The sequence below is a fragment of the Canis lupus genome, chromosome 13 (assembly GCF_048164855.1).
Source record: "Canis lupus baileyi chromosome 13, mCanLup2.hap1, whole genome shotgun sequence".
Lineage (NCBI taxonomy): Eukaryota > Metazoa > Chordata > Mammalia > Carnivora > Canidae > Canis > Canis lupus.
In genome coordinates, this window is record NC_132850.1 from 43,544,188 (window position 1) to 43,571,789 (window position 27,602).

General features: G+C 56.4%; 1 protein-coding gene and 1 long non-coding RNA gene across 6 annotated transcripts in view; one reads left to right on the top strand and one right to left on the bottom strand.

Annotated features, from left to right (window-relative positions):
- The window catches only part of STAB2 (stabilin 2), a 138,711-nt gene that overhangs the window by 93,363 nt on the left and 17,746 nt on the right, over window positions 1–27,602 (top strand). For all 5 annotated transcript variants that reach the window (XR_012006020.1, XM_072773381.1, XM_072773379.1 and 2 more), the window contains exons 40-58: window positions 1,873–1,918; window positions 2,584–2,660; window positions 4,751–4,876; window positions 6,349–6,422; window positions 7,906–7,977; window positions 10,749–10,868; window positions 11,728–11,775; window positions 12,594–12,677; window positions 14,196–14,342; window positions 15,131–15,271; window positions 16,033–16,092; window positions 17,371–17,547; window positions 18,793–18,882; window positions 20,811–20,957; window positions 22,203–22,259; window positions 23,295–23,421; window positions 24,728–24,877; window positions 26,224–26,328; window positions 27,279–27,386. Coding sequence is in view for 4 of the 5 variants with exons in the window: in XM_072773381.1 (XP_072629482.1) it covers window positions 1,873–1,918; window positions 2,584–2,660; window positions 4,751–4,876; window positions 6,349–6,422; window positions 7,906–7,977; window positions 10,749–10,868; window positions 11,728–11,775; window positions 12,594–12,677; window positions 14,196–14,342; window positions 15,131–15,271; window positions 16,033–16,092; window positions 17,371–17,547; window positions 18,793–18,882; window positions 20,811–20,957; window positions 22,203–22,259; window positions 23,295–23,421; window positions 24,728–24,877; window positions 26,224–26,328; window positions 27,279–27,386 (1,956 nt within the window). In the remaining variant the exon portion in view is untranslated. The remainder of the gene's footprint in view (window positions 1–1,872; window positions 1,919–2,583; window positions 2,661–4,750; window positions 4,877–6,348; window positions 6,423–7,905; window positions 7,978–10,748; window positions 10,869–11,727; window positions 11,776–12,593; window positions 12,678–14,195; window positions 14,343–15,130; window positions 15,272–16,032; window positions 16,093–17,370; window positions 17,548–18,792; window positions 18,883–20,810; window positions 20,958–22,202; window positions 22,260–23,294; window positions 23,422–24,727; window positions 24,878–26,223; window positions 26,329–27,278; window positions 27,387–27,602) is intronic.
- Window positions 17,063–25,363, bottom strand: LOC140603002 (uncharacterized). The gene is made up of 3 exons (XR_012006031.1): window positions 25,066–25,363; window positions 18,663–18,834; window positions 17,063–18,321 (listed from the first exon to the last, which is right to left on the bottom strand). It is a non-coding gene; the product is annotated as an uncharacterized lncRNA (long non-coding RNA).

Below are 27,602 nucleotides of genomic sequence, written 5' to 3' on the forward strand. Positions count from 1 at the left end.
CCCCAGCCCCACCACACTCACTGATGTTGCTCCTTTTTTTCCTTAAGATTTACGTGTTTACCTCAGACAGAGAGAGCGCTCCAGGGGAGGGGCAGAGGGAGGGAGAGTCTCAGGCAGAGTCCCCCTGAACACGGAGCCCAACACCGGGCTCACAACAAAGACCTGAGGCCAGGGCCTGTGCCGAATCCAAGAGGCAGATACTGAACCAAGGTCCCCCCTGGACGCCCCTGTGCTGATGCTTCTTAATGTGCCGAGGATAGGCTCCACACACCCTCTTCCTTCTTCCCTTGCTGGAAGGAAGACCCGGTCCTCCCCCACCTGCTTCCCCAGGGAAGCCGCCGCTGGGCCACCAGGCCTCCCAGTCCTGCTCCCTCCTCCCTCACTCACATGTCTACACTGTTCTAACCCCACCATCCCTAATGCCGCTCGGCTGCCAGCAGGAGCCCCATGACCTGTTCCCCTGCCCCTGGTGGCATCCTCCGCACGACTGTCACAGACGACTTTCCAAAGCACAGATGTCTGGGTTCGGGCTACTGCAACAAACACTGTAAACAAGATGACGTATTAGGAGCAGGTTTCTCTTGAGCGTCCTGGGTGATGGAAGTGTGAGGTGAGGTGCTAGCACCGCCAGGTTCAGGTGAGAATCCTACTCTGGCTTGCAGACTGCTGCCATCTCATGTCCTCACAGGGCAGAAGAGGCGCAAGTGCCCTCCAGGATCTCTGACAGGCTCTAAAGCCAGTTGTGCACCCTCCACCTTTAGGACCAGCTCCCCAGGCCCAGCCCCCAGTACCGTCCTGGCGGAGATGAGGCTTCCCCATAGGACTGGGGGGAGGGGAGGCAGGGGACACATGTTCACCCTGTAGCAGTAGGTAAGATTTTATTTCCCACGATCCCGCATCGGGCTCCCTGCAGGGAGCTTGCTTCTCCCTCTGCCCCTGTCCCTGCTCATGCGCTTGTTCTCTCTCTCTCTCTCTCTTAAACAAACAAATAAAATAAAACAACAACAAGCACAGCCCCAGATTTGGCTCGAAGTTCTGAGAGGAGTTAAAACATGACTGAAATACCTGCATATTTCAAGCAACAGGGATTGGAGGGGGAGGGGACAGCATGCAGGAAGGCACCAGGCTGCACCTCGTCCCCAACCGGGGGCTGTCAGTGCAGGCCACCACCCCTGTGGTCAGGACCTTCTGTGGGACGGGCGCTTTAATGAGGCTCCGTCCCCAAGCTCTTAGCATGAGCACCTGCCCCCTAGGGCCTCCTCCTTTATCTCCAACGATTTCTTTCTGGATCCGCCCTGTGGGGACATGCGCTAGCTGGGCCTCCGAGCACAGGAAATTTAGGAATGAATTGGACTAATAGATAACAGGTGCCTGCTGAATGCCTATGTGGCCCTGGGTTATTTTTGCATATACGAAAGGAGGAAAAAAAAACCTTTTAATATTAGTTGTAATGAGGTTTTCTTTGTTTATATCTCTCTGTAATAAAACGATGAAAACCTAGAAAGAATAAGGAACATAGGAGATATAAACCAAAGTGGAGAATCAGGCCCCAGAGAGGAACACGCATCCGGATGCAGATCCTGAGTTTGGAGACTGTGTTTTCCCCTCCTGTGCGCTCACTGCAGCACAGGGCCTGGCATGCGGCACACACTCCATCAGCATATTTGCCCTGCTGACTGGGCTCGGAGCTTCCTGGCAGCCAATGCAAAAAAAAAGGGGGTGGGAGGCTCACAAGATCACTAAGTTTTACAAAGTTCACATGATGCGTGTCATTACTTCTGAGACATTACATCTTTCCTCAGGATCAACCCCCCAAGACAGTCCTTCAGGCAGGGTGTGGGAAAGGACTGACCCAGGGGTTTTGTTTTCCAGAGGTGACAGAAGACGACTGCCGTGGGACATGCCACACTAGTGCCAAGTATGTACCTTGGAGCTTCCTTTGGGGCTGAGGCAAACAGGACCTTCCCTCATAGCGTCCACCTAGGGGCCGTCATGTCCTGAGACCATTTCTGAGGAGTTAGGACACAATCAAGTATGAAACGACAATTCCCTCTGAAAAAGCTGCCATCACCTTGCCAGAGCCAGCCTTTTTTTTTTTTTAAGATTTTATTTATTTATTCATGAGAGACACGCACAGAGAGAGAGAGAGAGGCAGAGATACAGGCAGAGGGAGAAGCAGGCTCCCTGCGGGGACCCTGCTGTGGGGACCCCGATGCGGGACTCGATCCCAGGACCCCCCGGGGTCAAGCCCTGAGCCAAAGGCAGACACTCAACCGCTGAGCCACCCAGGCACCCCGTTCATTCTTCATGAATGCTCCGGGCCCAGTGCGGGCTGGGGTGCCTCACCCTCTCTGCGGGCCAATGGTACGTGAGTGCAGTGCACAGTGCTCACTGCCCAGGCAGGGCCGCGCTAGGAAGGCCCCTTCTGCCAGGGCTGAGCCGAGACCTTTGAGTACCCGTGGGGGCAGGGCCGGGGGGCCGGGGGTGGACAGGGTGGCCACAGGTGGTTCCTGAGTTTGGGCTTCTGGGTTTGGGTGGTTTTTGTTTTCTTTTGTCGATGGCACTTGCCCTTTCTCATTGCAGCTGCCTCCTCAATGCCAACGGCACAGCCTCCTGCAGATGTGCAGCAGGATTCCAAGGGAATGGGACCGTGTGCACAGGCAAGTGAGGTGGGGCCTGCGGGGGCAGCCACTGCCGGCCACTGAAGCCAAACTGGCCTTCACGGGCCCTGGCTATGCCCCCAGGCGAGGGAGCTGCTGCTCACAGAAGGGCCCGTGTTGGTTTAGGGATGCCCAGGCCCCCTGCACCTATTTTCTTCCCCAAATAGTGGGTCACAGCCTTGAGGGCAACCGACAACAAGTTCACCTGAACAACTTTAAAAGTCCTGCTGTGATGGGCGTAGGTGTGGCCCAGGCTTGGGGACTCTGGGGTGGGACAATGGCTGGACCCCATGCTCCCCCCTGCCTCTCAGGTGGCAGGGCAGCTGTCTCACCTGCTGTGCACCCCCTCAGGCACTGTCTGCCCTGCATAGCAGTTTGGGGTGAAGCCTCCTTCCTGTGTAACCCAGGACGAGGCAGCCTCACATCCCCCTAGCTTCCAGTCCCAGTTCCTACAACTTCTCTTACCTGCGGACAGTCGCTTGGCTCATCTTTGCGTCATCTTTCTTTTTTTCTCTGGAGGCAGTAAATACTCAGAGACTCCCCCCGCCCCCTGCCCACCCCGACCCCTGGGTACCGGCCTGGGCTAACCCCTGGACGGTCCTCAGACCAGCCTGGCACACAGCTAATCTCAGCCCACGTGAGCTGATTCCCCGCTGCGGCTCCCACCACGTATTTGCTGCTGTAACGACAGGAACGCTGGGTGCCCTTTTTCCCTGGCGTGCCTCGTACAGGCAAGCTTCGGTCCAGGTGACAGTGCAGCCGCGTGGCGAACCCGCCACCTGCTTCTAGACCGCCTTACCCTGGGGACTGTCCCAGCCTGCACACACCCTGACCCCAGCCCCAGACGTCCCTGACAATAGGAACTACATGGTATGCCAGTGAGAACAGTTGAAGGGGACAGCAGCTGGAGGGGTTTTCTTGCCCTCGGTTTTCAGGAAAAAAACACCCAAAAGCGGGAGGACACAAGTTAATACGAGAGGATCCAGCACTTCTCTAGCGCTTTCATATACGTTTTCAGGTCAGGGTCTCTGAGCTTGTGCACAGACCTCTGTGGGTGGACCCCAAGGGTCACGGTCACTGAGCCACTTGTCCACGGTCACATGAGGGAACTCCGAGTGGATCTGGGTCTTCGAAATACTTTGAATTAATTTGTGTACAGGTCGTGAGGCTGAGGTGCAGGTTCCTTCTTCTGTATGTGAAGATCCAATCGTCTCCGTCTCATTTGTTGGAATGATTATTCTTTCCCCCATTGAGATGTGTTGGCATCTTTGTGGAAAATCAGTTGCCCTTCGGTAAATGAGCTTGTTTCTGGGCTCTCGATTCCATTCTATATAGAGAGATCCTTTTATCAGGTTAAGGAAGTTTCCTTTATTCTTCGCCTATTGAGTTTTTATTACTAAAGGCGCTGAGTCTTGCCCAATGCTTTGTTCCTTCTCTTGAGATGAGCGTGTAGGTTTGTCTTTAGTTCTATTGATACACTGTGGTACATTCATTGATTTTTAAATGTGAAGCCACCTTGCACCCAAATTCCCACTTGGTTATGGGGCACGATTCTTTCTATACATTGTCTAATTTGACTTACAAGTGTTTTCTTGAGGAGTTTTTTTTCTTAGAATTTTTTTTTATTATTATTTATTCATTCATGAGAGACACAGGCAGAGGGAGAAGCAAGCTCCCTGCAGGGAGCCCGAGGCGGGACTCAAATCTTGGGACCTGAGCTGAAGGCGGATGCCCAGCTGCCGAGCCCCCCAGGCTCCTTTCTTGAGGAGTTTTGCATTTAGACGTGCAAGGAATACTGGTTGGTAATATCCTGGGCTGGCCCTGCCTGGCTTTGGTGTCAGGGCAATAGTGGCCTCATTGGATCTCCCCTCGTCTCGCTTTTGGAAGCGTTTGTGAAAAATCTGGTACCTGTCCTTCCTTAAGTGTCCAGTAGAATCAAGCAGTTAAGACACCCAGTGCCCTGCGCTGCCTTGAATCATTCACACGCAGTCCAGCACCTGACACGTGGAAGCACTGTCCATTTCTGCCCAGGGGACGCGGCGTCGCTGGCTCCCCGACCACTCACACTCAGTCCCACTTCTCCCCTGCAGCCATCAACGCCTGCGAGACCAGCAACGGGGGCTGCTCCTCGGAGGCCGACTGCAGGAGAACCACACCGGGAGGCCGGCGCTGCGTGTGCCGCGCAGGCTACACGGGTGACGGTGTCGTGTGCCTCGGTGGGTAGCAGCCGTCTCCCGGCCCAGTGCCCTGCTTAGGAGTCAGGGCCCTGCTCAGTGACCCTGCCAGCAGGGCAGGGTGCCCCCAGAACCACCTTTACGTGGATGTAGCCGGGAAGGCAAGTGGGTGTGGAAATGTGGCCACAGCTGTTCAGGGGGTGCGATGTCCGAAAGTCACTCAGAGAGGGGAAAAGGGAGAGACTTTCTCCAGTTAGATGTTATGGTGGTGACTGAATTTTGCTTGACACTTACTAGTTTTTTTTTTTTTTTTTTTATGATAGTCACACAGAGAGAGAGAGAGAGGCAGAGACACAGGCAGAGGGAGAAGCAGGCTCCATGCACCGGGAGCCTGATGTGGGACTCGATCCCGGGTCTCCAGGATCGCGCCCTGGGCCAAAGGCAGGCGCTAAACCGCTGCGCCACCCAGGGATCCCCTTATTAGTTATTTTTTACACAGTAGCACATTCTCACCGTAGAAAAATTAGAGAATGCATATGCTCTGCAAGAGGGTACATTCTGGAAATAACCACCCTTCAGATCGTTGACTGTATGTATCACATTCCCTTTACCTGTGGACACTCGAGCATATTCGAGAGTGAGGGTAAATTCTCACACCCCCCAGAGTTACCAACGTCAGTCACTTCACTACTGATGTGATACTTTGTATTCGGATTTTGTCGCTGACCCAATAATGTCCTGTTTGGGCACACTTAGCGCAGGATCCCATTTAGGGATGGGCGTTGTGGTTAGTGGCCACGTCTTTTCAGTCTCCTTGAATTGGGGATGGTTCCCCTCCCTTGCTTTCTTTTATGACATTGACGTTTGGGGAGAATACAGCCCCCACCAGAACTGGTTTTCATAGCACGTCCTTGATTTGGGGTTTGTCTGATGTTTGTTCATGATCCTGTCGAGGTGGTGCATGTAGTATCACAGCAGTGACCCTGCGTGCGTCCTGCTCAGGGTATCGCCCTGTGGGCTGTTTCCAGCTGCCTCTCATTTGTGGTCTCCACACACAGCTGCCTTTCCCCTTAGCCACTGATAAGCAATTCGCGCAGAGCTACCTTAACACCACGCAAATACCCTGTTCCTCGTTAAACGTCCTCCTAGGTGGAGGCTCTGTCGATGATTCTCCCTGAAGCAAATCTGCTCTGATAGTTACAAGCGGCTGGTTTAATCCCTGAATGTTTTCCTTCACAACATGGTAGATGAGGCTCTGAGACTCTATTATTTTAAGTCCTTGGCTGCCAGTGCTCCTACTATTCAGTAAAGGGACAGGTGCAAGCCCACAGACTGTGCCTCCGGGCACCATCCCTCCCAAAGGAGCTGATTCTGAGGAACCTGTTGGGTTACGGGTTATGTGGAGGGCAGACGCCCCTCCCCTAGTTCAGTTAGCCGGCCCGCCTGGTTCCTCAAGTGTCTCTACTTGAAAAGGAGCCTTGATTTTCATGCCAAGCATTGGCTTTTTGTTTTAGAGATTAACCCGTGTTTGGAGAACAACGGTGGCTGTCACAGGAATGCAGAGTGCACGCAGACGGGACCCAACCAGGTGAGCTCTGCCTGCCAGGGCCCTAGGACTTCCTCCGACCAAATTCCTGTGTCTTCAGACCCAGAACTGAGCGAGGGAGCTGAGAACAGGTCTGTGAGCACCACCAGAGTAAAACAAATCCTTTAGGGGGAAATCTGAATGAATTCCCAGGGGCCATTCTTTGGGACTGAGAAGTGGTGGCAGTGAGTGCAGACAGGGTCCCTAGAAGAGTGGCTTCCTCCCACGGGGGAGACGTAAACAGCGGCCAACACCACACAGTCGCAGAAGCATCTAGAAAATTTCCAACAATGCTCAGCTCTCTGAGGTCCGAATTCCACACTTTTTCCCTGGCCCAAGGCTCTGAAATACATAGGCCATGGCAGACCATGGCGGTTTTCAGCCCTCTCAGCCGTGTATCACTCCGCACAGCACACCGTGCAGCTGGAGCCAGCATAGCAGCCAGGCAGTGAGCTCCATCAGAAGCTGCACAATGAAGTGAAGTCCCCAGGGCATGTTCTATGGACCTCGTTAGGCCCCCGACCTCAGTACCGGGTCTCTCAATGGGCAGAACAAGCAGGTGCATAAAGCACCCAAAAATAAAGAAAAAATCACACTTGTTTTGAAAGAACTACATGTATGTCTTGGGGAACCCAGCAAAGTGAGTGGTGGACTACCTTAGACATATTTTAGGGCTCAGCAGAGCTCTTCTGTCAAGCCACCTGTGGAGGAAGGAACACCTCGAAGCACATGGTGCCCAGGCCGTCTGCAAATCCTCCTCCAGACCTAAAAGGCCATGAGAGGAACACCGCACCTCTGAGACAGGACCTCAGCCCAGGACAGCGGCCAGGGACAGGGTGGGGTCTTGGGAGAGGTCAGGGGCTGAGGTCAGGGCACATAATGAAGGAAGAAGCAGAGGAGTGGACACCTGGCCCTGGCCGTGACCTCAGGCTCCAACACGGGGACATCACACCCAAGCCCCTGTCCTGGGGAGAGGCTTTATGTGGACTGGAAAAGCCACCTGGCTGGTGGACACACCAGAACCAGGTGCCCTGCCCCGGGGATGCACGGTGTGGTAGCCAGAGCATGGCTGGGCCTCAGCCCCCTGGCTCTATGCCTGCAAGTTCCTAAGCAGAACACCGCAGCAATGAGGGTGAGAAGACTGTCCCCAGCCTCCTGCAGATGGTGTCCCCTCCCTCAGTTTGGAACCCCCCCACCTCCTGAGCCAAACGGTGGCTCTGTTTCTACCTGTGCCCCTCAAGTGGTTCCAAAGCCCCTGCCACTCGGGCGCCATGGGCACGAAGACACCAAGACCTCGGGGTGAGCCACATGGCCATGGCTTTTCAGCCGCAAAGCTGGGCTATAAGGTGACAGTTCCCACAGCAGCTGGACACCCCCATACCAAATAGAGATGCCTGTGGCATGGCCATGGCCATGCAGCACTGAGTGTGAAGCCTGCACAGTGCTTGGGGAAGTAACCCGCTCCCCCCCCCCCCCCACCCCACAGGCAGTCTGTAACTGTTTGCCCAAATACACCGGAGACGGGAAGGTCTGCACGCTCATCAACACCTGCCTTACGGTGAGTCAGGCCTGGGGCTACATGGCAGCAGCCTGGCCGGGGTGGCCCAGGAGGAGGCGCAGTTCCCCCTTGTTCCAGCTGTCGTTGGAGAGACCCCTTCTCTGCCTCCCCTCCTCTCCGCATGGCCTCCACCTCTGTGCAGGCGTCAGGTCCTCTCTTAGTCAGGCCCTGAAGACTCCTCCTGCTTCACCTTGGGGTCCTTAGTCACCTCCGCAGGGACTCTCCAAACAAGGTCACATTCATGACCCCAGGGCTGAGGACATGGACAGACCCATTAGGTGTTGAGTGAGCACACAGCGTGGTCAGAACTTGAACCCGTGTCCATCTCCCTCGAAGGCAGCACCCTTGGTCACATCTTGCAGTGCTTGTAGTAAAGTATGTTTTCCTGCTGATGAGTACGACCCAGTAGAGAGAAGGAAATGCCTCCTGAAGGAGGGAAGGTGGATTGTGAGGGGAGGAAGGAAGGTACAGGGGTGAGGAGGAGGGGGCCCAGAGCCCCCTGCTGAGCCCTAGGGCACAGGGCCAGTAGTAGGGAGGCAGGTAGGAGGTTAGTGGGTCAACCAAGCAGGCAGCCAAGTAGGTAGGTAGTCGGTTCAATTGGTCAGTCAGCCAGCCAGTTACTGTCCCTCCTAGTCATGTACTGCACGCAGCCCTGACTGTGAATCAGCCTGTCTGACCACATTCCAACACCCTGTTAGTCCTGCGAGGACCTAGGTGCTCCAATTTCTCCATATCTGGGGGACACCCGGTGCAGGTGACTCCCCCCCGGGTCGGTGGCTGTCCCCTGGGTACCAGGCCCATGTGGGCACTGGGAGCTCATCAGTGACCAAGCCGCCTAGTGTGTTCCTGTAGAGAGTTGGCCCTGAGCAAGGAGAGACCCCTGTGGCCCTTTTAGTTGTTTAGGAAGGAAAGCAGCCTGGGGAACGGTATGGGGGCAGTGGGAGGTTGGGGTGGTTATATGTCCTTTCTCCCTGGGGTGTGGGCTGAGGGGTGAGCTGGGGGCCAGGGCCAGGGGCTGGCAGGTGCAGGGACCACTGAGGGTATCAAGTGGCTTCTCTGGTATAAAGGCGCTGGAGGAGCACGGAAGCCTGAGTAGTCCTATAAGGACTTGAAAGGGAGTCGAGTGGCAGCACCCTGGGGTCAGGCCAGCCTAGGGGGGCAGTTGTGGGGCCATCCCGTGGGACACGGGTGGGGAGCAGGGGGGCCAGGGAGCCCAGCAAGTGGGTGGGAATGCAGGGATGAAGAAGTGGCTCCAAGGAGGAAAGGGCCCTGCAGTCAGAGGAGGGGTGGGCGAGGGCAGGGGCTTGACAGAGACAAAGGCAGGATGGGGTCACGTGGGGGCAGAGCAGAGTGCTTCCCGGCAGGCAGACCCTTGACAGGGGTGTCGATGCCCCTGAGGACCACGACCATGTAGAGGGAAAGGTGGTGGCCAGGCACCTGCTTGGGTCAGGGGTCAGGGGTTCCCAGTGTGCAGGGTTGGGGGGGCCTGGGAAGGATGAGGGAGTTGAGGTGCTCTGAGGCAGCCGAGGAAGAGCAATGAGCCCAACACCTTGCCCACCCTCCCGCCCAGCGCCCCACTCCTGGAGCCCCTGAAGTGAGGGCAAGGCAGGAAGAGCTCCTTGGGGTGCGGGACAGTGTCTGCGGGATAGTCCCTCTCCAAAGACGCAGATAGAGAGGCCGATAGACTTCTGTGGGGAGAGGCGGAGAGTGTGGGGACCTGAGTAGAGGTGAGGAGTGCGGAAGGCCCGGGAAGGGCTCGTGGGGCAGGAAGGGGTGCTGTGGAGGGCGTCAGCCAAGTGGGGAGGGTGTCCGCCAGGTGGGGGGGGCGTATGCCTGGTCGGGGGGGCGCAAGGTCCCAGGCCTCCATGTGGACTGAGATAACGACACCCTGTGGCAGGGAGGGGTCGGTCCTGGGCCCTCGGTGTCCTGGGCTGGGTCCGTGCAGGGGAGCCGCCGTGCCGCGCCTACACAGTGTCCACATCCGGTGGCAGCTCCAAACCCAGAGTCAAATCCGAGTACCTGGGGGAGATGGTGAGTGGTCTGTAGGAGGCCAGTCTGGAGAGCTCACGGAGCTGGCAGCCGGGCAGGAGTCAGGCAGCGCCCCCGCTGGGTGCCACCTCCCAGGGCCTCCAGGAGCCGAGCTGGAGGAAGGGGAGGTCAGAGGCGTTCACCGCAGGAGTTTGGGTCCATTGCCTTCCTTGCCCATCATCCCCGCAGGGTTCTTTCTCCTGAATTTACCTTCTCCCCACTTTAGAAACAGCCTGGGCTACGCAGTCCTTCCCGGGGCCCCCACGGGCATCCGCTCTGAAAGCTGCTCTGCTGTTTCCATGTTAGCTCTCCATCCCAGCTCCCAGAGGTTTAGGCCCTTTGTGGAACCAGGGTGGCGTGTCCTGTCTGTTTTCTACCCATAGCCTCCCAGCTGATGACTGTTTCCTTGGCTCTTACCAGATTAGAGTTTAAGCCGAAAGCTGGGAACTGTCAGACAGGATTGGTGCCTTTCTGGCCAAGAAATGTTCCATGTGGCACCTCTGGGCCTGTCTGCACGGGGCTGGAGATCTGCTGGGTGGGACTCGAGCATCTCGGGATGGTGTGTGGAGAAATGGCCCTTCCAAATCTAGGAACTGAGACGTGAGTTCAGGAGAGGGGCAAATTCTGCAAACAAGTCAGAGAATGCGTCAAAAAAATAAATGTCAGTGCAGAGCTGCTTCGTGAATATTGGCACTGGGAGACCCGCTGCTCTGACCCCCAACCCCCTTTGGAAATGTTACCAGAAAAATGGTGGCTGTAGTGAATTTGCCGTGTGCAACCACACGGGGCGAGAAGAAAGGACGTGCACCTGCAAGCCCAACTACATCGGGGATGGGTTCACCTGCCGTGGCAACATCTACCAGGTAAGGAAAGGCATGTGCCTATCAAGTAAACCCAACACCCCCCACTGTGCTAAAAATCCAGGCTCCCCAAGGAAGAGGCAAGCGTCTTGTAGCTCGTAAAACTCTACAAAAATGTGAAAGACTGTTCTTACGTCACTTGGGAGTGAAAAGGGGTTGTATGTACCAGTGGGAATTCTCCAAGTCAGAGGCCCCTGGGTTGGAATTCAACTCTGCCCATTAGAGATGTGGCCCTGGGTACTGACATCATCTCTTTACACGTCCGCTCTCTAATTCATAAAACAAATATTAATGGTGCCAAGTCTATCGAGTTGTTATCAGAGGTAACGTATGTGACAGGTGACTCTGCTGTGGTGGCTTCTGCAGTGCCCGGTGTGTGCATGCACATGAGCGTCTACACCAGGGATGAGGCTGCATGACCCTTGTGGGTTTCTACCCCTCTATAACGTGGATGTTCTGTTATCTGGTTTCAAGAGGGACTGCAGCACTGTGGCTAACCAAATATTCTTGTTCATGGAGAAATGAAATCTGCCACAAACCCCATAACTGATTTTTTTTTTAAATATTTGAACTTTTAAAAATGCACTGAAAGCGCCACTGCTCCTGGAAATGGCGGGCCCTTTCTCTGATGAATCAGATGGTGACTCCAGAAAGGTTTGGGAACTCACAGCACGTCCCCAGAGTCGTTCTGAACATCCATGGGGGCCTGTGGATGGGACTTGAGAAAGGCCCCCTGGGGCACATTTCCTGATGAAAATATAACAGAGAGTCTCCACCACAGACAAATTGTCTTGTGACAGCCCTGATTGTTGTTGCAAGGACTCCCAGAGCTAAAGTGGCCCTACCCCATCTTTGTTTCCAGGAGCTTCCCAAGAACCCAAAAACGTCACAGTATTTCTTCCAGCTGCTGGTAAGGACGTGTGTGTGTCGAGAGTGGAAGGGCTGGGGTCTGCAGCCAGATATGCAAGTGGATGGGGCCTCTGAGGTTGGGGATGAGAAAAGGAAGTCCGGGAGCTGAACTCCTGAAGTAGGGTCTCTGTTGGTCACTTGTGAACTTCTCGGGCTTCGAGTGGGCACGGGCAGCAAGTGTGCAACCAATGCCACCCTGGGCCATTCTACACATGAGCACACGGCGTGCGCACAAATGGCCATCACACCAGGAAGGAAGCGTCACTGGGTGAAGATAGTAAGTGAGATCTTTACACGCATTGTGCATCCACATAAGGTCCAGAGAGCGCAGTGGGATTAGGGTGCTCATTTCCTCCTCCATGCTGGCTTTTCCAGTCTCTATTACAACAAGCATATGTTATTTTTGTGACCATATGAAAATAAACATTTCAATAATATCGAATTGGAATGAATGTGGGCACCTGCGTGGCTCCATTGGTTAAGCATCCGATTCTCGATGTCAGTTCTGGTCATGATCTCAGGGCCATGAGGCAGAGCCCCCACATCAGGTTCTGCCCTCAGTGGGGAGCCACCTGAGAGTCTCTCCCTCTCCCTCTGCCCTTCCCCTCCCCTACTCATGTGCTCTTGCTAAGTAAATTAATAAATTCAACTAAATTAGATTAAATAATTGGGATAACTGAATTCAAGACTAAATGAAACACAGAGTGTCCAGTTTGGTGATCACTTGGCTCTGCCACCTTCAACTCTGTCTGCTATTTGTTGGAACCCCGTCCCCATGATGATGTTAAGGAGGATGTGGCCCCACCTTCCTTCCCACAGGAACATTCTGTCCGAGACCTGAGCGGCCCAGGCCCCTTCACCGTCTTCGCACCTTTATCCACAGCCTTCGATGAGGAGCCTCGGGTAAGTGTGAAGGCGAGCAGAAGAGGTCTGGGACTGGCTGGCACCTGGTGCTTGGGTGTGGAGACATTTCTGGGCAGAAGGTTTAGGATGAGCTAGATGCAATCTGCCATGGAGCAGGCTGCCACTCAGCATAGGGGCCCTATAGAGGGAAAGGATTTAAGTGGATTTGGGATGCAATGGCCAGAGGCCTACATTCCTGTGTAGGGTAGGAGGTTGAAAACATTTAATAATTCTTAAATAATCCAAACCTTCCATAGACAAAAAAGAAAGAAGGGAAGGGAAGGGAAGGGAAGGGAAGGGAAGGGAAGGGAAGGGAAGGGAAGGGAAGGGAAGGGAAGGGAAGGAAGGAAGGAGGGAAGGAAGGAAGGAAGGAAGGAAGGAAGGAAGGAAGGAAGGAAGGAAGGAAGGAAGGAAGGAAGGAAGGAAGAGAAAGAGAGAGAGAAAGAAAGAAAGAGAGAAAGAAAGAAAGAGAGAAAGAAAGAAAGAAAGAAAGAAAGAAAGAAAGAAAGAAAGAAAGAAAAGAAAGAAAGAAGAAAGAAAAAAGAAAGAAAGAAAGAAAGAAAGAAAGAAAGAAAGAAAGAAAGAAAGAAAGAAAGAGAAAGAAAGAAAGAAAGAAAAAATAAAAGCTGGGTTAAAGTAATTTAAATAAGTCTTTTTTCTTCTTGTGGACCTTACCAGAGCCTCTAGCATCCTAAGCTTCACTGGGACCCTTCCTGCTGGGTTACCCGTTGGCATATAATGAGGTAGCAGACATGTACCGAGTGTGCCAGACACTGTGTCTGGGACCCGGCCCAGGCTAGTTCACTGCAACGCTGTCAGCTGGGTGCTGCGGGCCAGACCGTCCTGAGGCCGTAGGACTAACAAGTGGGGAGCGAGGACGGACTGCTGACTGCAGAGCCTGCACCCCTCCGCACACACTACCCCCCATGCACGCGCTCTGGACGCCCTGAAGCCAACTGCACAAATACCTATTGGAGGATGTGGACGTTCAATAGTTTTTCTGTAATAAGTGTCAGGAGGGATCTTGTGAGACCATGAGGATCTGTGGCTCTTCCTCCTCATCCTGCTGTTTGTTCATGGTGAACAGTGCTCGTGCGCTGGCTCACATGGGGAAGTGCCATGACGGCGTCCACACTGCACGTCTACATCGGGCCCGGTGCCCCCGGGGGGTACCATGCAGTGTCCCCCGCAGTTTGCACACGGGACTCTGGGCCCCACCACACTTGAGGTGACTGTGAGGCCAGGGACCCTGGGGCCCTCCTGCTGCGAGGCTGCCTTGTACGCAAGGCACTGGCGAGGACCCCGCACACGTGTCACCAGGCCTGGGCCACAGCATGACAGCCTCCTTCCGGGGGTTCAGGGGCCTGGGGGGAACCAGGGGGCTCAGGAGCCCCGGGGGGTCAGGGTGCCCGGGGGAAGTTCTGGGGTGCTCAGGGGCCTGGAGGGAGGTCTAGGGGGGCCCCGGGGGTCTGGGGGCAGCCACAGCCAGGTCCCCCGAGCAACCCCCCTCTCCCACAGGTCAGAGACTGGGACAGGCAGGGCCTTATGCCCCAGGTACTGCGCTACCACGTGGTCGCCTGCCAACAGCTGCTCCTGGAGAACCTGCGGCTGACCCCGAATGCTACATCTCTGCAAGGGGAGCGCATCGTCATCTCTGTGTCTCAGGTGAGAAGCACCCCAGGGCTCCAAGACAACACCCGCCACCCACAGGGCCCCTCTCGTCCCCTCCCCTCCCCTGCAGAACGGCACCGCAAGGAACAGTGGTGACAGCGCACAGTGCAAGCTCAGGGGTTCCTACGGGCAGGTAGCACGCTAAGTACCCGGCGTGCGCCAACTTACTTCATCCTCGAAATAACCCCAGGACATAGAAACTACTCCTTTCTCCAATTTACAAATTAGGGAACGGGGCTCGGCGAGGGCAGGTGCCTCGTCCAAGGTCACATGGCAAGTACGGATCGCTGGGATCAAAACTCAGGCAAGCAGTTGACGGGGTTAGGCTGGAAGCCAGACAAGGATGAAGAGGCCTGGGCAGGGCCGCTGGACACTGGGCCTCACCCCCAGCGGAGGAGCACGTGGTGGCTGCGGAATCCACAGCCGAGAGAAACAAGCATGTAGCGGGGAGAGAGGGTGGTGTGGACACCTTGTGGGGGACAGGAACCACCTCAATGTGCTCGTTATCCCATATTTGAGGATCACGGCAAATTGACCATTGCAGGTGGTCATGTGCCAGGAGCTGCTTAGACGGAAGCCATAGCTTTGTCCCAGCTTTCCTTCTACAATCATAACGCATGAATGTGTCCGAGGAACCCGGATCTTCAAGTTCTGCCCCAGGCTCTGTGTAAACGTCCCCACGCACGACCACTCGGCCTGTGGGTAAAGCAACCTGGAAGGCATGATCTCGTGTCTCTTTCTCTCTGCGCTCATTTCCTGTTCCCTCTTTCTGGTTGATTTAGGACACGGTGTACATAAATAATCAGGCAAGGATCGTGGCCAGTGACCTCATCAACACCAACGGAATCATCCACATCATAGACAGACTGCTGTCCCCCCAGAACTTGCTGGTCACCCCCAAGGATGCCTCCGGGAGGGTTCTGGTGGGTGACCCCCGTCAGCCCTCAGCAGAAACCCATGATGCTCATGAGTCATTGTCACAGCTCTGATGTGGACGTGTCATGGGGAGACATTTTCATTTTCCTTCTTCCACCTCAAGCTACCATTAAAACCCTGATGAATATAATTCTAGTAAGAAGGAAATGGGTAAAAAATCTAATTTAAGTAGATAAATGGGTTTTATCAGCTTTCCTTTGGTTTTCTCAAGGCTACGTGGTCTTGCATAGACTTGGAAGATGGAGAAAACACACGTAGCTGGGTGAGACAGATGGTAAAGGACAGACAGACGGGGGGTTCCCAGGGGGCTCTGCCGGTTATACGTCTGACTCTTGGTGTCAGCTCAGGTCATGACCTCAGGGCAGTGAGATGGAGCCCCACTCGGGCTGCACGCTCAGTAAGGCTCGCCCCTCTCCCCCTCCCTCTGCCTCTCCACTATCACATGCTCTCTAAGATAAATAAATAAATGCTTTTTAAAAGATAGATGATAGATAGATATCAGTCAAGCCAAACTTGGAATAAAACTCCTTTCCAATCGAGAGCAAAGGCAACTTTGAATCCCACGACCAAGTCACAGAAGCGCCTGTGCCTGTGGGACCTGGAAAGGGACGGGTGCTTGGAGGTGGAGTGGGTGCCGACCACTCTGCCTGCGTACCTGGACCCAGGCATATTGCATCCAGCTGAGCTTCTGTGAAAGTGCTTCGTGGGCCATGGAAGGAAACCCATCATTCCACTTCTTGTCTTTCAGCAAAACCTGACGACAGTGGCGGTAAACCACGGCTACACCAAGTTCAGCAGCTTGCTGCAGGTAAAGGCCCAGGGGACCGGCACCTCAGGACCTTGTTGGTTGGACTGTTGTGTGTTGTGGTTGCTGCTGTGCTTGGCGTCCTGTTTGGCCACTTGGTGTTTTATCTGAGGCAGCTGTGGGATCTGCGTGGGGAAGTCCTGGTGTGCCACAGCACAGGGTCACACTCGGCCACCACGTTCCCAACACAGTGTGGGGCCTTTTTAGCTGTCCAGTGCACTCTGGGTTGGAAGCTGGAGCAAGGGAGGGAATTAGGGTGCTCCAGTCCCTGAACGAGGGCTCACGTCTGGGACTGTCACCTCCATTGCGAAATGAGCAGGCCCTGAGTACAGATCTGGAAAATCTACGCCTGTGGCATGAGTGCAAGTCGCATTTAGGACCATGCCTTCCTGGCTTCAGATGCTTTCCAAATAGCTGAGTAGAGAGAAACTGTTCAGACAGAGGTTTCAGAGGGGAACCCGGGGGAGCAGGCCACCAAGCTCCCCCGTCCATCCACCACCCTGAAAGGCCCCAGGGCGGCCTCAGAGCCCCTACCACACCCCTGTGGCCCGGTCCTTGGACCTCGGCACTGACCAGCCATGTCTACAACAGTCTGGGGCTCAGCCCTGAGGGGCCCTTCCCAACGGGTTCAAGGCACCCAAGACGCAACTCTATGGTGCTGCTGGTGCCCTGGCCTCGGAACCTCATCACCACCCCGGATCTGAGCATCTCATCTGGCCAAACACCAGCTTTCATAGCAAGCTAGCAAACCTCAGCCTGAGTACAGGATGATAATAAGGCTTATAGGGTTGTCGGGAAAACCTGCAGGCCTAAGGGGCAGACCATGCCCAGGTCACAGACGCTGTCTAGACGATGCCTCTCCATGCACCTGGCCTTCTCTTTTCTGAGGCCATGTGATTGGAAACCTTATAAATACACAGAGTATCTCAATACTGTGCAAGTTTCACTTTTTTTAAGTTAAATATGGGTGAAATACTGACTGGATCTTCCAGAAATTAAAACATTCGGGCAGTGGACACACACGCACACACACATACACACACACATTTGTGAAAGGTTATTTTTCTATTAACAAAAGCCCAGAATTTGACTTTCTGTTTGGCAAGCGAAGAAAATGTGGGTCGGGCCTGTTGGAATGTGACAGGCCATCAGCCTTGCACCAGCTGGAGTCCCAGGAGCCCCGGGACAGCCCCGGGGCCACACACTGGCTGTGGTCCTAGAAAGCCCCTGTGTCCCCTATGGCCGGGCCTTGAGGTGCACACCTCGATCCCTGTGTTTCAGGACCTGGGCTTGCTAGGCATCATCACCGACCCTATCCACACTCCAGTCACTCTCTTCTGGCCCAGTGACCGAGCCCTGGAAGCCCTGCCCCCTGAACAACAGGATTTCCTGTTCAACCAAGACAACAAGGACAAGCTCAAGGAGTATCTGAAGTTCCATGTGATTCGAGATTCCAAGGTAGCTCATTTTCGAGATTCCAAGGTAGCTCATTTTCATACAGACGTGAGCATGGGGATGCCCGGGGCCCGGGGGCAGGGGAGCATGGGTCCCAGGAACAGTCAGTCAGTGGATCCCCATGTCCATGGTGTGAGGACACCTGAGCGTCCCCTGCCTCACCAGCTGACCCTGTCCCAGGCCCAGCCCAGCACCCCACTCCCCTCACTGCAGATGGTCCCCGGAACACCACTCCCCTGCGGTCCTGCAGCATGCCTCTCCCCCTGCCCCAGTTCACAGGGCAGGTGGCTGCTGGCAAGGCTCCCCGAGTTTGTCCCGGGGGCCCACCCTAGGTCCAGGGCTGCTTCCGCAGGTGCCATGAGTGGCTGGCACCTGGGCCGACCCCTGGGATGAGGGAAGATGCACCCTGCAGTGGCACAGGAGCCCCGGCTAATGGCCCGGCCCCCTGAGCATTCAAGCAGCACCCGGTCTGTCTGATCCAAGGGGGCCCAGGGCCCTCACTTGTGCTGGCTCATCCCACCTGCATCACGGCCTTTGGGCTGCGCATCAATAACCACAAGCTAGAAACACAGAGATCAGGCGTCCACGTCGTGGAGGCTGCAGACCTGAAGTCAGGGAGCTGCCGAGGTTGCTCCTTCCAGAAGCCCGGAGGGAGAACGCATCCCATGTTTCTCTCCAGCTTCCTGTGGTGGCGGGGAATCCTTGGCGTGCACACTCAGCCCTGCTGCTCTTGCCACGGGCTGTCCTCTCCCTGCATGTTTCTGTGGCTCTTCTCTCCTGATAAGGATGCAGTCGCATTGGACCAAGGATCCCCTACTCACTGCAACCTCATCCTACCTACACCCACCTGCCATGACCTTATGTCTAAGGAAGGTCCTATTCGGAGGTCTCAGGGTCAGGACATCAACAGCACTTGTGAGGGATCACCGCTGACCCTGTGGCGGTGCCCTCTGCCATTGCCCCGACCCATGGATCCCACCGTTGGCTTTGTACGCCCTGTAGCAGTGCCAGGGCCCTGAGCCTGAGCGTACGTGAGGCTCGGAAGGGGGTGCGATGCAAGCCCAGCTGGAGGAGATGTCCCTCGGAGGGCATACCCCCCGGGAGCCCAGGTTACCCACCTTGTGGTGATGGCCACAGCCTCTTCAAGCCGGAAGAGTTTGTGTCTGGATGTGCTTTTCTGGCAAAGCTCCTGCGGGCGCTTCTTGGGTCCACATGCAGGGTATTGACAGCGCATCGTCCCTCCCACAGATCTTGGCAGCGGAGCTCCCCAGGGCCACTGCCTGGAAGACACTGCAGGGCTCAGAGTTGAGTGTGAAGTGTGGAGCCGGTGGTGACATCGTGAGTATTGACAACCGCCACCCCACCCCCCGTGCCCACCGCCCTTTCCAGGACATGCTTCTCACTGGGGCCACCTTCAGGGGCAGTGCCCTGGCAAATCCCGGCCAGCAGCAGGCCTGGTGGCCACTGGGGACCTGTAGCCTCACAGAGAGCAGCGTTGGGTGGATTTTGTGTTTAGGGCATTTATTTTGCAGAGCAAGATGCTGCACTGCGGCAGGGGGTTGGCCAGCACTGCTCCCCCCACCACACCCCACAGCCTCACCAGCCCCTGCCCTTCAGCCCTGGTCTGCATCTGCCCCGTGGCCTGAGGGGAGGGGTGCTGCAGTTCCCACTCCCCTGGCTGGTGCCCCCACAGTCCTGCATCCCTGTGATTCCTTACCCTATGTGAGTCTGATGGGATAATAGTAGCCTGGCCTGTGTCCGGCACGTAGCACAACCCTAATGACAATGGCTTAAACATCCAAGAGCTTGCGTCTTTTTTTTTTATGATTTTATTTATTTATTCATGAGAGACACAGAGAGACAGGCAGAGGGAGAAACAGGCTCCCTGTGAGGAGCCCAATGTGGGACTCGATCCCAAGTCCCCGGGATCACGACCTAAGCTGAGGGCAGATGCTCCACCGCTGACCCCTCCGGGTGTCCATGGCTTCTGTCTTCTTCCAAGAAAGCCAGGGGCAGCCGACCCAGAGCTGTGTGGGGGCTCCTCAGGGGAGCCCCTTGGGGTTTCGGCAGCACGTGTCCCGCCTTGGAGTCACCTCAAGGCAGAGTGTGGCTGCCGGAGCTCCAACCAGCAGGACAAAGGAGGAAGGACAGAAGGATGCAGTTCCCAGCTGAGCCGGTGCCTGCTGGGAGCCTGCTGGGCAGCGCCCTGGGACATCGTCTTACCAGCAGCCAGAATCCCTTTGGCGCCTGCACTGAGTTGATAACCTGAATGTGAGGACCATGGGCAGCTTTATACCCCCTCCAGGAAGCCCTCTCCGCGTCCTTGCACCCATCCCGGCACTGTCCATAGATGAAGCCCGACGGAGAGGTGCAACAGGAACGTGCACTGGGCGCCCGTGAGCTAGTGCAGCCTTCAGAGCCCCTGGCAAGGATCGATTAGTCCAACCCTGTCCACCTGCTGGAAACGGCTGACCCTCAGAGACGCTCAGTACCTTGCTTGTGGTCGCACAGCAGTGAGAGGAGCGGGGGATGCCCCAGGGCTCCTCCATGAATCACACAGCATCTGTCCCTTGCATCCTCCCCCCAGACACAGAACTTCCTGGAAGCACTTTCCTTCCGGGGTGGTGGGGGGGAAATGTGTTCCACAGTTTGCCCACTGGGCGCACCCCGCAGAAGAAAGCTCTAGACTGGTTGCACATAAAGTGACGTCATGGACCTAGAGCAGGATTCTGAGGCATAGGGAAGGGACGCTGTCTCCCGCTTACGGAGTCACAGCCCGTCCCTCTAGCCCCGCAGGGAGCGCCACTCAAAACACACCCTGAGTGGCCACCTCCCCCTCCAACACGTGGTCCCGAGCCCCGCCCCTCAGCTTCTCTGCCTCTCCCACGGCCCCCCCCACTCCCACTGTGAGGGGTGGGGGGAGGCTGTTACCCAGCAGCCACAGGGCACGCTCAGGGCCAACAGGCCAGGCCAGTGTGTCCACACCACTCGAAGCTGGCCTGGTCCTGGGCCCGGTACTGGGTGGGGAGGTGAGGGGCTCGTGCAGGTGCAGCACACAGAGTGCCCCTGGGCACACACCCCTGAGCACACGCCCCTGGGCACACGCCTGGGGCACACCCCACGGCCCACTACATACACCGCACACGCGCAAGGGTGGGCGTCCACAGAGCTCCTCCTGGGTCCCCTGGGTGCTGACCATGCTGTGTGGCCTTGGGAGGAAGACAAGTCCCGGATGCTGACTCTCTGCCCCGCCACCCTGCCCGCAGGGTGACCTCTTCCTGAATGACCAACCATGCAGAATTGTACAACGAGAACTGCTGTTTGACGCGGGAGTGGCCTACGGCATAGACTGCCTCCTGGTCAGTGCCACCCTCGGCGGCCGCTGTGACACCTTCGCCACATACAACTTCTCGGTCAGTCCCCAGAACAACGTAATGGGGGAGCCAGGGCTTGAGACCTCCTGCCCCAGCTTGGGCGCTGCTGGGGAGCCAGGCCGGCTGCCAGGAGATCTGAGGCCAGGGTGGGTCCTCTTCACTAGCGTCTACAGGCCCCATCCAGGCCAGGCACACACCCATATGTCCGGCAGCCCATCCACGCATCCCGGCGCTGCAGAGGAGCCTGCTGGGTGCAACTGCTTGCCCATTGCGCAGCAACATGCTCTTCTTCCTCAGACCCACCTGTAGGGGCATCGGCTCCCCACAGAGCGCACGCCCTCTGCTAATCCGCCGTATTTGGCGGGGCTGTGATTGCAAACTGGCAACTGCGCACAGCCCGGCCCAGGCCCAGTATGGCATGCCACCCACGCCCTGTCCATGTCCTCGCTCATTTGTTCACTTACCAGTGGTGACTGAATGTCCAACCAGGCCCTGTCTGAGAGGCACTGTCACATTGCACACTCATTCATCTGTCCAGTATTGTTTAGAGCTGCACCTCTGAGCCAGCCAGTGGACTCAGGGCTCAGCTCACCCCTAAAGTAATCCAACAGTAGAAGTTGTTACCAGCAACCCGATGATGCAGATTTGGAAACTGAATCTCAAAGAGGTGGAGTGGCTTGCGTGGCCAAGTCTGCAACCGGTTGGCTTTAGTACCTGGTGACTTGTAGTGTTTCAAGAAATATCCCATATTGTCCAGACACCAGGCAGCCAAAGTAGGAGAAGAAAAATCAGTTGTCCTTTCCGCTGCACAGGTTGTGGCCTTCCTACTCCCCAAGTATATTTGCACACATTTGCAGTTGACATTTCCCATCATCAGTCCCAGGAAGGTCAAGTAACAGCAGGAATTAGCACCACAATTTTGTAGATCAGGAAATGAAGGGTCTAAGAGTATGGCTGGCCCAAAGTATCACAACTGGAAGAGTGGCACAGTATGCACATTTCCCTCGGCCGCCACTGAGGTCTGAAGGACACCACCCACCCTGGTGCTGCTCCAGACAGTGGGGCGCTTGCCACCTCAAAGAACAAAAACCAAGGCCTAGAGGGCCAGAGATCCTTCAGAATTGTCTGCGGCAAAGCTGCCGCACTTGCATTTGCGTTCTTGGCTGCAGCAGGATGAGAATCAGGATGGAGTTCCCGGTCAGCTCACCTAGGCAGTGACCAGGGCATACCCTTGTGTTTCCCAATACTCTTGGTTTCTGAGCATTTCTTTTCTTCCATGCATAGGGAGATTGTTGGAGCTGTGCCAATACGCCCAGCTGCCCGAGGTGGAGCAAACCAAAGGTAATCATGAATGTGGCGATGCCTGGGAGAGTGTGTTTGCTCCGTTGTCAGACCCCATCCTCTGAGGTGTGAGCACATGTGTGTTCCTGCGCATACGTGCAGATGTTGTGTAACTGCGATTGCAGTCATTCTTTCGACAATTAGGCATCAACCTACTCCCCACCTTCCAGGAACTGTCTAGAGAAAGCATGGGATGTAGACCTAAAAAGGACTTCATTAGTAATGATAATCACACAAATCATAGCTGCGTTCTGTTGGCCAATATTGCTGCCCCAGCTGAGAGCTGGGCCTCTTATTTATTACGCATTTCCCCTCATTATGCGTCTCATAGGAAGCTATTATTTCCTCCACATATGAAAAAAATGTCTTTTGGAGACAGTAAGCAGTCAGGCCAAGGCCACAGAGCTGGTCAGGACCAACTGTAGGATCAGGGCCCAGAAAGGAACATAAGAGCGGTAAACCCAGGAAATTTGGAGGCCATGGCTCTGGGATATAATTCCAGTGGGTAATCTTTGACAGATTACGTCATCTATATGGTTTTGCCTCTGTAAAATGGAGCTAATAACCATCGCGTGTGTGCTTATTAGGAAAGGGACATTTCAATGTGTGGGTGTGGAGTCTGGCACATAGTAAGCCCTCATTAAATATTGCTTTTTTTCCTTATCCCAAAGTCAATTTCCCTCCTCTCTGCTAGTAAAACCTCTAACAGAAACACCCCTGCACACAACTGTTACCCACACGATGTGGGGCCTTGCCGCAGACCCCCACCCCTGTGGGAAAGCTGTAGGTCCCCCACCCGCTGCCCAAGCCCGTTTGCAGACAGCTCTGAGGGTTGCTGGGCATTCCTCTCGCCACTGGGAAGAAAGCTGTCTGTGGACTCCAAACCTGCCCCTTCCCCCATCCATTTCCCTATCAAAGCGCCAGAGCCCCCACTTCCCCACTGGGCCAGACCAGATCCTCCACTGGGACCAATTAGAACCAAAGAGCCCGAGTGGGGCCTCGGGAGCAGAAGGTTAGTGCACTCTCTTCCCTCAGGGCGTGAAGCAGAAGTGTCGCTACAACCTGTCGTTCCGGGGTTCCCTGGACGGCTGCCGGGAGCAGTGCACCATGGTGATCCGGCTCCCCAGGTGCTGCAAGGGCTACTATGGCCGGGACTGCCAGGGTGAGGGGCCTCTTCACCTGCCGCTGGGCACGGACCTGGCAGCCTTTCAAAGTACAGGGGGGGGTGGGGTGGGGTGGGGCGGGAATGAGGAGGCGGGAGCGGGGTGGGGGTGGGGGTGGGGGTGGAGAGCATTGCTCCCAGTAAGGCCTCTAAGGAAAGGGCTGCAAGCAGTCATAGCTGTGCTTCTACTTCTTCCCGTGGCCATATGTTGATCTTTGCGGAGATTTCCGAAAGCCTAGATTGTCGCTGTGTTGCGACCTTGCTCCGGGTGGGAGCATAAGACGCTCGGCTCCGGGGCTGCCAACTCTCAGTTTCATTCCTGACGCTAGTGTGGGATCGATACCCGGTACCGGGTGAGTTCAGATGTTCAGAAGCGCACGTGCGCCGGAGCTGCGCTGACATGAGGCGAGGGCCACATCCCCGCCACCTGAGATGCTCCTCGCCCCTCCCACCCCGCCAGGAAAGGGCTCATCACAAAAGGATTCATGGGCCCATCCTGAAACCTTTGGGTCCGGACAGAACCTCTGGCTGGTGACACATGAACGGCCGCTGCACCACGACTATTGGGGTCCCTGTGATCTGCGCCTGTGTTTGTACCAAGCACGTTTACTGAGTGCCCCTCCCTTTTTGTGGCAGCATTTAAACCTGCCAATGACCTCTGGGCGGTCGTCTATTGTTACCCCCATTTTACAGATAGAATATTGAGATGGAGAGAGGATCACCAGCAAGCAAGAGGCCCCACAGGGTGTCCCCAGACGCCCTGGTTTGAACCACGTGCACGCCACTCATTGTGGCGCCTCTGAGAAAATTCTGGGGCGATCCCTCAGTATCCACACTTCATCACCCAAGTGCGAAGTGATTGGCACCCCCCTTACGTGTGCTCAGTGCCTTATTCCCACAATGGTCTCGGTCACAGTGCGGTCTACACCCCCCTCCTCCTCCTCAGCTCAGGCTCAAGCTAAGAGGACTGATGCTCAAAGCGGGTCAGCCCCTATCTCCTCCAGTCCGCTGACCCCCAATCCCGTGCATGGTTCAGCGAGCACCCCACCACGCGGGGATCCAGCATGTACACCTAAGCTGGTCCTGCAGAGGCTGCTGGCCTGGCCTGCACGTCTGGTGACACTCGGTGCTGAGGAAAACAAATATTCAAAACTTCGTGGGATTACTCCTCTCAGGTTATGAGAAAAATGATCAGATTCAGATCATTTCCTTTTCCTAAAGAAAAGGAAAAAAAAAATACGCCCTCTCTGGGCTCCTTGACCCTGGCTGGGAGGCTTCTAGGTCAGCGCTGTCTCATCTCTTCCAGCCTGCCCTGGAGGCGCCGAAGCTCCCTGCAACAACCGTGGCATCTGCCTGGATCAGTACTCAGGCATAGGGCAGTGTAGATGCAACACGGGCTTCAACGGGACGGCATGCGAGCTGTGCCTGCCGCGGAGGTTCGGGCCTGACTGCCAGCGTACGTGCCCCCACGCCACCCAGCCACACTGCTTGCCGCCTGACCCCTCCCCTCTTCCCCTGCCCCGGGTCTAGAGGTGCAAGGCCTGGCCCCTTAGCCACCCAAACAAGCCGCAACTCAGCCGCTGACTCGGTCCCGGGTAATACTGGCACTTCAGGGTTTGTAGTTCATGTTTGCAGAGCACTTACCACGTGCCAGGCAGGTATATTTCCTCCCTTAATCCTCACGACTGCCCTTGGTGCTGGGCACAGTGGTCATCCGTACGTGCCAGCTGTGGATGATCGGGGGCAGGTGAGGGGCTCCAACGGCAGCTCTGCCCTAACCAGTGCAGTCGTGCCGGGAACGTTCTGTCCCTGTCCCTTCAGGAACCGGAGCGACCCGGTCCGTGGCTACTGAGCACTCAAAATGTGTGACCAGAAAATGGATTTCTACACTTTTAATTAGCTTCCATTTAAGTAGCCATGTATAGCAAGGGCTATACTTAGTACTTAGTACTTAGTACTTAGTACTGAGCAGTGCAGACCAGAGGAATGGCTTTTCCAGAAGAGAACCGAGCAGGTGCAAAGGCCGGGAGGCAGACGTGAGCGTGGCGTTTAAGGAGCAGCAGAGGCCAGGCTGGCTGCGCACTGTGGCAGTCTGAAGGCCACCAGGGCCAGGCTCCTAGGAGCACCCTGGCCAGAGCCAGCTTCTGTGTTCTCAGTGCGGTGGCCGCCGGCACAGGACTGCACCCGGGGGAGTGTGCTGAGCACTTTGGAAAGGCGCTGCCACGAGAACACACTGGGGCTGGGCGGGCAGGGAAGGGGAGGGCCGGGCGGGGAGGGGGCAGGCAGGGGACCATGGGGTGGAGTGGGGTGGGGCTAGGGGGGGAGGTGGGGGGCGGGGGGCTGCCGCCTCTGGGGGCCGGAGCGCAGCGCGGAGGTGAGAGCCACCGGCTGGGCCATCGTGCTCGAGCTGATGAGGGCAGAAAGCCCGGGTGCAAGTCCTGGAAGTTCTGTGGGGCCCAGGGACGGTTCCGCCCTCGTGCTGCTCCTTCCTGCCCCCTGCCCCCTCCCTCGGCGTCCCTGACACCCAGCGCGTGGGATCACGTGTCCAAACCCCCTCACTCGGGGACTGTAGCCCCACGACAGCAGGAACTCCAGGGCTTGGGGTCTTCCCAGTGAGCTCGGTGCCCCGTCGAGTCCGCCCCGTGGTAGCCACGAGCCCTTGGGTATGTCAGTTCTGGAACTTCTGGATGAATGAATGCTGGGAGGCCAGCTGCCCACGCAGCCGACAGGTGGCCCGGAGCAGGCTGGCGGGACTTGAACCCCCACCACCGCCAACTCACCGGGCTCGGGTTTGCCCCACAGCCTGCCGCTGCTCTGACCACGGACAGTGTGACGACGGCCCCACGGGCTCCGGGCGCTGCTTCTGCGAGGCGGGCTGGACAGGCCGCTTCTGCGACACCCGGACAGGTCAGTCACGGGCCAGCAGCCCAGCCCCGAGAGCATTCACGTGGGGTTGGCAGGGCTGAGCGACGCCTGGAAAGAACGGGAAGGCGGGTGCTTCCTTGCCCACAGGGGACAGATGGTCTGGGGGTGTGGCCCCAGGCCTCAGGAGGTGGGTCGTTAGGCAAACAGGCTGGAGAGGTTAATCTGAGACCCGCGGGGCCGGTGCACAGTGCTGCGCCACCACGGCCACCACGGAAGGAGCAGCCTCAGGCAGACACAGGACTGGGAGGATTGGTGGCTCAGGATCCCGTGCAGGCCCAGATGTGTGCCCAGCGGCAGTTCTTGCATAGAAGATTCACGATAGTCTGCAGCCCGGGTGTGACCCCCTGATTGTGGAGTCACTAGACTAATGGCCCTGGGAACCTGCCCTCCACAGGGGGAGCTAGGAGGGTGGGAGGCAGTGCTGCAGCCTGCCTGGTGGCCCTGGGCGCCAACACCAGCTGCCATCCTCATTTTCCATCATGGCTCTCATCACCGCAGGCTGCACCCCTCCCGAACAGCCGGTTTCCCAAGCTGTCCCCTACAACCCAAGCCCTGTGTGGTGGTGGCGCATCCCGGCTATGGAGGCCAGCGCCCACCACAGACCCCGGGGCCAGGGGAGCACCACGGCATTCTTCCTTGGCCCGAAGCAACCTGAGACTCCTGAGCTAATCTGCCAAGAGTACTTTGTGGAGGAATGAATGCAGTTCTAACATGGGGACACCTTACGTTCTGACCTGGGTGACACTGTAGAGTTTGTGTGTGAACATGAAGGAGCAATCCTGGAACCTCAGAACCTCCAGGCTGGAGGAACTGGGGCAAGTCCCCCAGTCCTCCCACTTCTGAAACTCTGCGACTGGCCAGAGAGCCAGTCCCCATGCTCCCCGGGCCTCACACCACAGGCACGGCCCAAACAGCAACCCCTTCGTTTACAGCTGTGCCTCCAGCATGCATGCCTCCTTGCTCTGCTCATGCCACCTGCAGGGAAAACAACACGTGTGAGTGTAACCTGAATTACGAAGGGGACGGAATAACGTGCACAGGTAGGTCCTGTCGGTGCGTGTATGGGTTGGGGCAGGGTGGGAGCAGGGCGGCACCTGGTCACAGCACCTGGACCACGTGCTGAGCCTCCACTCCTGCCTGGGTTGCTGTCCCAACACCTACCATCTGTGGGATTACGTGTCCTTGGTGGCTTTGCTCATGCCTGACCTGCCCCCGCCAGCTCACTGTTCTGTAATCGCCGTGCACACTCAGAGTGA